Below are 8,788 nucleotides of genomic sequence, written 5' to 3' on the forward strand. Positions count from 1 at the left end.
CAAACATAGACTGGAAATTATGCTCAGAGGCTTCCAACCCCCCCCCCCCTCAAAAAAAAAAAAAAAAAAAACCCAAACCAAAACCAGTACATATATATCTATATATTTAGGTTTCAGACAAGAAATGATGATATCTGAAAAACTCTGATTTGAACTTTTGATCTTTTTGATGCTAACGCACATACCGAACCTTTGAGTGAGTGTGGCCTGGATCACATCAGTGTGTAAATTAGACAGAGTCCCCTTATAGTTTTACTGCTAAATATTCCCCCCAGATGCTAAACCGGTACTTCCTCTCAACTCACACTGAGCATGAATACAACAAAATTATATTTCCGAAAACATCAGTGGAAGATACATTTTAACTTAAAGTTTAGCACAGTTAAAAGAAGTAATTGTGTTATTTACTTTTACATTATTAAAGGCTGCATATACTTTTTATAATTCCAGTGTAATAGACAAAATGAGATCTGTATCAAAATGTCTAAAACGATGAAAAAAATAGTTGCTTTAAAGAGTTTGTGTGACCTCCTTTGTGTGATCGCTTCAATTTGTATAAAGTAATTTTAAACTTCCTATTGTGTCATATTGCATGAGGTCTAGTTTGTAAAAGTCATTTTTATATAGATTATACTTGTATGAATCAACTGAAAATCAGCAAAGAAGTTGCATGAAAGGCTTCATTTACAATAATTTGTAACACTCTGTTGGCGTTAGCCACTGTTGTGTGTGTTTATGTGTGTGTGAGTGTTGGGGGAGACTTTACTCCTCTTCTGTCCTTTCGGTCTCACCCTGCCCTGACATTCCTGTGCAGAGACTGGGTGTCCAGTTGCCACCGGTTATTTTGGTGTTAATTCCCTCCCTTCATACTCTCCAAATGCTGCACATACTCTGCTCCATAGTAGAGTGAAGCCGCCGCTTACAGCCAGAAACCAAAAATAGCACAGGGGTAGGGGGGTTCAGACCCCAGTGGAGGGTCCAAAGGTGTCACATGGACAACTTTGTCGCCCCATAACACAGACAGAGAGACAGGAGTGGTGTTAAGGTCCAGCAGCCCAACAAAACCTAGCTGAACTTATCTCACTCGCTGGATATAACACATAACAAGAGGAGTGACTGGATCTGACTCAGCTTGTCACATGCACTAGTTAGAGGGGAAAGTCAGACTGAGTGTGGGCATCCTGTAACTAAGTGGCTGATCAGTCCTGGACCATGAAGCTTAGAGTGGCGTTGTTCTTCGCAGGGCTCTTTGGGGCGTTGGCAGCTGTGTTCATCCTTCTCTCTTTTGGAACCGATTACTGGCTGCTGGTTTCAGAGAGCTGCCAGTTAAGGCCTAATGGATCTGCTGGCCCAGGCGGCGTGACCATAAAGGTGAGTTTTTGACCTTAGAAGAGAGTCCGGTATAGTTTATTTTAAGCTGAAGATCAGGTATGTGTTCATAGCTTTTACTGTTTACATGTGAAGTCTGTGGAACCAAAGAGAAAAGAGTTGTTCTTCCTTTAAGACAAGAAATAAATCCAGCAGATTGTTGTTTTGCACCATATTTAACCTCTTAAAGGTGAACTGTGTATTTCCAGTCTATGCAATCCCAAGTATCAATAAAGAATACAGGTTAATGGTGGATCTTTAAATTCAAAACTGATCAGTTGTTTCAATCAGTCTTTCAGTAGTAGGATTGCAGGGTGGAAAGGCATCCCCGTAGGACCTCCTTGTGTAATAAGACACTGTTTAATGTGGCGTGTGTGCAGCTATGTAGTGATTGAGTCACCGAGTGTAACATTTGGCCCCCTATGATTGAAATACAAATACCAGCAGTCTCAGTTAGTGTATTAAATATCACCGACTAACAGCATACTTAAGTTTTCAGGGTTGGCACTGTTGCTGGAATCAAGACATGATGGCAGCACAATAAAACCAACATGTTTATATATACAGATATAGCTGCCCTGTATGTCAGCTATTTGGCCTTCTGGCAACTCCAACCTTTCAGCCTGGATCACTTTCCTTATTTTTGCAATCATTTGGCCACACACTTACTCTGCATGACATCCCTATGTCCTTGCTTTAGAGCCTGGTGAGTTGGATCAGTGAGTCATTATCTCACTCATTCATGGCATATCCAGCTTGATGTCATCCATGTTGAGGAGGTGGTTCGTGGTTATATCCGTATCCACTCTGGCGGTGAGCTGGTTCAGGGGGTAGAGTGCAGTGAATGTTTCTCAATCGTTAGACTTGTTTGTGAGGTATCACACACTTTATTTTGTGTGACAGTTTGTGTCAGTGTGCTTGTGATAGTGTCTGATGCCTATAATTGTATTTTGACACCTCTGATTTATCATCACCTGCCTGTGGAAACTTAAAGCTTTGAGTGAGAACCTTCTGCTTTCCTTTAAAAATTTCAGAAAAATAAAATCTTTCAAATGTTTTGTAAGGCTAATTTTAAAGCCTGGCTGGATACGGCTGATGTCATGAAGCCTGAAGCCTCAAGATTCTTCCCAGCTCCACTTTCATTTCCCTGAGAGCCATTCAGTGAGCATCAGTGAAGAGCTTTTCCTGGTCTGTTGGCCTCTACACACATTTGGCACCAATTCAGTTTTATTTATATAACCCCAAATCACAATAACAGTCACCTTAAGCAGCTTCATATTGTACAGTAAAGACCCTAGACCCTAGAAGCCCAGCTAAGTGCGCTTGCTGGGCTTGACCCTTGATCCTTGACCCTAAATATATTAACCACTCTGTAACACTTTGGCAGCAGTCTGAGCACCCGCCTCACATAATTTTGACACATCTCTTATATACTTTAATCCATCAGCTAACAAAATGGCGTGCATACATATCTGTCCCATATTTGTAAAACCCAAATGGTAAAATGGATGATAGCTTTTCTACTCTTATTGAGCACTCAAAGCATATTTTATTACCCAGTCACACACATATTCATCAAGCACTTCTTTATTCTATGCCTAAACTCCATGGAGCGATTCAGGGTTTGGTATCTTGCCCAAGAATACTTTAATATGCAGACCTGGGGAGCTGGGGATCAAACCACCGACCTTCTCACTGGCAGACCTCCCACGCTACCTGCTGAGCCTCAGTCATCCACTCCCTACTTTATTGTTCTTCTCCATTTCAGCCTGGAGATGTGGTGCTGGAGGGCAAGGGCAGTAGTGATGTCACTCTATACCACGAGGGTTTTTTCTGGAGGTGTTCCTTTAAAGGCGACGTGGAGGATGACGACCTGCTGAAGAGACTCTGGTTCAGTAAGTAAGACTTTATATTGCTTTATTTTGAATTTGATTAAAGTTCATGTCTAATGTACTATATGCACTATTTGTAAAACCTTTTAACATCCAACAGTTTCCCTGTGACCAGTTTAGGGCTTTAGGGTTACAGTGACATCCACACACTTTTTTGTGGTGTGTTTTGCCTCTTTGGTAAGCAGAGATTTGATCTGAAAACTTCTTGCTTAATTAATTTCGCTCTTCCACTTTCTTCACTCCCAAAAATGAATTCATAGACAGAAATGTCCAGTAATTTAATGCCTTTGTTTATGTTGTTTTTGTTTTTCATATTTAGAATTATTTTGACCTCCAAAAAAGTCTGACCTTGTGAATGTGAACTGGGTAGTTGTGCGTAAAAATGACTAGAAATACGAGAGAGGAGATTTCAATTGTATTTCTATTGTTATTTTAAAATTATGAATAGGGCTAGTGAGCCTGTCACATCCATGACACCAAACAGAACCCTGGGCTTTAATTAGTCCTGCTGAGTCAATCCTTTGCAGGTAAAAGGCAAAATGTAAAGACAATGTGAGCACAAAAAAGAAAAACCAAAAGCTCCAGGTAAAACAGAGAATACACTCGGGGAAAAAACACAGCTGTAAATGGGGAAACCCCCCCCCTCCCAAAATGGTAACAATGTCACATAACTGAATAAGCATTAAAAGAATAATAAACCAAGACACCGGCTCGAATGAAACCAACACAAGTGTTCTAAACACAAGAATCAGAACTTTAGAAATTAGACTAGAATACAGAAAAAGCTAAACCCAAACTCAGATAAAAACTCAAAAGCATGAGCAGTTCCACGGATCATGACAGCAGAGTGAAGAAAAATGAGGACACACAAACAAGGAAGATATTCTTGTATTTGTCTTCTGAAACTGATGCTTTTTTAAGTGCAGTAAATTGCTCCCCTCAGATGTTCTGCTGCCACCATCACATGACAGCTCGACGACCGCACAGTTTTTAACATGCTGCTGCTATGGCTGTTAATATTGTATGACAGCATAGCCGTAGAAGCCCTTTCATGTGACTGTTTTAAGGCCATACCATGTGATGTTATTCGGTTGTTTTGTCAGGTGATTTTGTGTCATCTTTTTTTTCCAATGGTGACTTTGAATGGTGAGCCATTGTCAGGAATAGCCTCCAGAAAGAAAAGGGCCTCGTGACGATCTGTGGAATTTCATATGTTGGGAGCAAAGAGCAAGAAAAGAGAGACAAAAGCACTTGCATTGTACTTTTGTAGCATAATTGCTGAAAAATATACATGTAATTAAATTAGATAAAGTCAGAATTTTGGGCAAAATTTATTTATTTATTTATTTATTTATTTTTAATGTTGTTTTGTCTGTTTAGTTCCAGTGCTGAAGATTATGTGCAAAGTCTGCAAATTGGAACATTTTCCCAGAATTTACATGAAAATATTCAAAATCCAAAATGTAACTCTCTCTGTATTTTCTGCAATACACAGGATGCATTTGTATCTAATTGCTAAATAATTCAGTTAATTTGTTTATGCGGGTCTAGCGTGGCATTATGTCAGGTATGCCACAAGCCATCCTCAGCTCAGCTTGATATATTTGTGTGAGTTGGCGAGTTACATAAAAAGCTTCAGCTATAATTTAAGGTCATACATAGGGTGCATTTCTCTAAGTCTAGACTTTCTGAATTGTATCCAGAAGTGGAAAATAAATGTGATAAATGCCATGGTTCTCCTTGTCACCTTAGCCACATGTTTTTTCTGTGTCCTGAGCTACAAGGTTTCTGGACAGGGTATTTTGCTATTATGTCAACTGTTCTTGGGGTAACTCTTCATCCTTGTCCTCTGATTGCTGTATTTGGGATTCCTGTTCGCTCACTTACACTTGATTCCACACAAAAGGATATTATAGCCTTCACATCCCTATTAGCGAGACGTCTAATATTGTTGCATTGGAAGTCTGTTAAGTATCCTACTATTTCCCGGTGGGTTAAAGATGTCATGTTTTTTTTAAAACTTGAAAAAATTAAATATACGTTGAGAGGTTGCACAGCCAAATTTTTTCACAAGTGGCAACCCTTTATCTCTTATTTTGCTAGTCTAGAGGTATTGCCTGTTTAAATGTACTTCTGTTACTGTTATATTCCTTTAATATGTTTGATGGTTGTGTTGATCTGTGTGGGACTGAGGGGGGGGGGGCGTTGTTTTTTTTCTCCATATATATATATATATATATATATATATATATATATATATATATATATATATATATATATATATATATATATAAGTTTATTTACTTAGGAAAATGAAGAAAGGTTGATTGTATTTCAGTAACTGCAAGTACTGTTGTTTTCTTTTTTCAATAAAAATATTTTCAAAAAAAAAAGAAGCTTCAGCTACTTTAGCCTGCCTGCAGTTGCTGCTCTCACTGCAAGCCACTTTGCAACCCACCGCCAACTGCTCACTCTGGCTTTTCCATATATGCTCGTATAGACAAATAGAAATGATTTCTCTGCAGATGTAAATAAAAATCAGTATTTTTCTCTTTCTGTTTGTAGCCAATCAGCCTGACTCAAAAGTATGTATGCCTGCCTACCTCTTCCCATTCCCTGTGTCTCGTCAGACCCACAATGCAACAGAGTATGAGTCTTCCATAAGTAAGTATTTATTCACATCTGTGTTTTTTATGTAGTGATTTCATTTTTTAGTGTCACAGAGCTGATTAACATCCCTCTTGTTCAGCTTACAGAGGTTTCTGGAGCGTCTTTATGCTCATTGCTGTAGCAGCTGTGGTGATTGGCGGCTTCATCATCATCTGCGCTGCTCCGTTTGCCGGCCACCGCTTGTATAAAGCAGGGGGTGGCCTCTTTCTGATAGCTGGTAAGTAAAAACCAGGTGACACTGTGTTTGTTTGTTTTTTTACACTGCCAGCATTTAAAAAAAAATTCTGACTAAAGCAATGACATGAAATGTACAACTCTTTTATTTTTTCCATTGTTAAATAAAGTTTAAATAAATAAATAAAATAAAACTAATCAAAGAGCTCTAGCTACAGGTGGATCTTCAGATGCAGATGTTGCTTTTAAAACAAATAATAGGCTGATGACATTGAGATTTAAAATGAAACCTGTACAATTCTGCTTCCCCACAAATGCAAACATAATTTACTATAGAACATGTACATGTCTCTCCCACAGACGGTTAGATTGTTGATCTTATTAATCTGATTTGAAGCACATGTTGTCAAATCTCACTACCCCTCTCCGCACCTCTAGGTTTTTTCCTGCTGTGTGTGGTGGTGATGTACGTACTGTGGATGCAGGTGTTGGATGTGATAGACCTTTACATAGACCACCAGCGTGCTCTGTGTTCAGACTTCCGTCTGACCTTCAGCTACGGTCTCTCCTTCATGTTTGCCCCAATCGGCATCTTCTTCTGCCTCCTGGCCGGCCTTCTTTTCCTCCTCATCGGCCGAACCATCCAAATTCACTCCCAGTGACTTACCAGCAGTAGAAGAAGAGCCCGAATGTCGGGATTGTATGAGGGTTTTATACTTTTCTCAGTCTTTCTGTCGTGTAAAAGCAGGAATTGGTTTGGCAATTATGTGGCACATGCTTGAATATTTTCAGCTGTTGTTGAGCTCGTTGTGCTCACTCAAACCTGAGTCATTTTCAGCTCAGCTAAGATAGCACTGAGACTGCGGAGGACCCAAAACATTTAAAATGAAAAATAAATAAGAAATTTAAAAAATGCACGAAAATGAATATTAAAAATAAACCGAGGCGCTAATTTCTGAAATGTGCCATAAATTAATATTTCTGCTGGTCTTCTATTTATTTACCCTTCTGTTAATTTGTCTGCTTTCATATTTAATATTTATTACTTATTTAATTACTCTTGTATTTCTCATATCTATTAATAGTGAATATAAAAGATTTTAAATGTATATATTAATTAATTTAATTATCCCCTAGTTTTTTCCCTGAAACTTCCCCCAAAATTCACATTTTCTTTATCAAAGAAAAAAATAAATACAGAAGCAAATGAAAATAGAAATATAATATAAATTGATCCGTGCCTGTGTTTATTTTGATGTAATTCTAAATGCATTTAATGGCACATTAACGCATTCATGACGACATTTAATTATGCTTTTATTTATTTTTTTCATTCTTGAAGTTTTGGTCCTCTGCTGTATGAAACATTCACAAGAACAATGATTATGCTGAAGTATCTGTGGAGCACAGCTTTATTAGAATCTCGTGTGTCTGTGATATTTTGAGGTATTTTCTGAGTATTTTCATGAAATTCAGTCACCAGCAGTGATATGTTAGTATGGAAGAGTGCTGTATGCTTGGAAATATTAAAGGAATGTGTATGGGTTGAAAATGTAATTAAAAAAATATAAAGGAGTTTGTAAAATCATCTACAAAAAGCTTCTAAGGTGGCATCATGATCAGTGTGTATAGTAATGGGAATCAGTACTGGGAAATAACTTCTGTCAGCTCATTGCTTTAAAGGTTAAAGCTGGTAATTCTTGATATTTGTTATCCTCCATTAAACACATGTAAACACCAAAACCATCAGTATTTTCTCAAACTGCTGTTCTCTGACTGTAACCTGACTGTAAGGACAAAAAAATAAGTTTAACTGATCCTTAATTATTCTAGTGTTTTTATTTTTTAATCAAATATGACTCGAAGAAGAAAAAAAGTTGAATTTTATTCTGTTCAGAGCTGAATATTAATACACTGGTGAGTATTTACACAAGCAGGTCAGCAGATGTGCATCAACTCAAATGAAGCGTACCCACGTCAGTGCAAAAGGTATCCCTAATTTCTGTGTTTTAAATAGTTTCTGGATAACAGTGGAGCTCATGGTACAGATTCATAAGCTACTGAGCCTCAGATTGTGGGTGAACATTTTTATTGTTGGTTTTGGTGCTTTTTGATCATCAGGTGATTGCAGGATAATATTAATGCATCTCATTATGTTATCAGATATTTATTTGTCACTGTGTGTCAACATTTGCTTATTTGTCACCTAAAACTGTGCATTTTTAGCTTTGACCACATTATTGGCTCGGCACAGGCAACAGTTTTATGTTAACGCTGTTCACAGTTCCCTTTCTTTTTGAGTGCGTTGTGAGATATAACGTCATGTCTGTCAAATATATGTACATATATATATTTTCTGTGATCTGCTTTTGCTGCCAATTAAAATCTTTTTGCCATTGTTACAAAGCAATGTTGATTGTGCATTGTGTCAGATGCATGTAAATAAAACTAATAATAAAACAGTCCTTCTTTATAATAAAAGAAAAATGGGAGAAAAAAGGAAAGAATTTTAATTTGCAAAAACAATCAGTTTATTTCCCGTGCATGAGGCGGCAGAAATTGTAAAAATGTGTAAAATAGGACCGATGTAGCGCAACTTACAGAGCATGTGACACCAGTGGCATGAATAAGCTATGAAACTAACAACAATAATCAAACAGGATTCACTGATTCTTTAAGCATCT

General features: G+C 37.7%; 1 protein-coding gene across 1 annotated transcript; it reads left to right on the forward strand.

The window, feature by feature from the left end:
- Positions 1–1,035: 1,035 nt before the first annotated feature.
- tmem182a (transmembrane protein 182a) lies at positions 1,036–8,543 on the forward strand. The gene is made up of 5 exons (XM_084908968.1): positions 1,036–1,371; positions 3,137–3,263; positions 5,826–5,924; positions 6,010–6,147; positions 6,543–8,543. The coding sequence occupies exons 1-5, from the start codon at positions 1,213–1,215 to the stop codon at positions 6,764–6,766; spliced, it is 747 nt and encodes a 248-aa protein (XP_084765094.1). The 5' UTR covers positions 1,036–1,212; the 3' UTR covers positions 6,767–8,543.
- Positions 8,544–8,788: the final 245 nt, after the last annotated feature.

The sequence above is a fragment of the Perissodus microlepis genome, chromosome 16 (assembly GCF_051167445.1).
Source record: "Perissodus microlepis isolate ML-2025 ecotype Zambia chromosome 16, ASM5116744v1, whole genome shotgun sequence".
NCBI lineage: Eukaryota > Metazoa > Chordata > Actinopteri > Cichliformes > Cichlidae > Perissodus > Perissodus microlepis.

Coding starts and splice junctions, on each gene's coding strand:
- tmem182a (XM_084908968.1), top strand. CDS start 1,213: ATGAAGCTTAGAGTGGCGTTGTTCTTCGCAGGGCTCTTTGGGGCGTTG. Junction 3,264..5,825: donor GCTGAAGAGACTCTGGTTCA/GTAAGTAAGACT, acceptor TTCTGTTTGTAG/CCAATCAGCCTGACTCAAAA. Junction 6,148..6,542: donor TGGCCTCTTTCTGATAGCTG/GTAAGTAAAAAC, acceptor CCGCACCTCTAG/GTTTTTTCCTGCTGTGTGTG.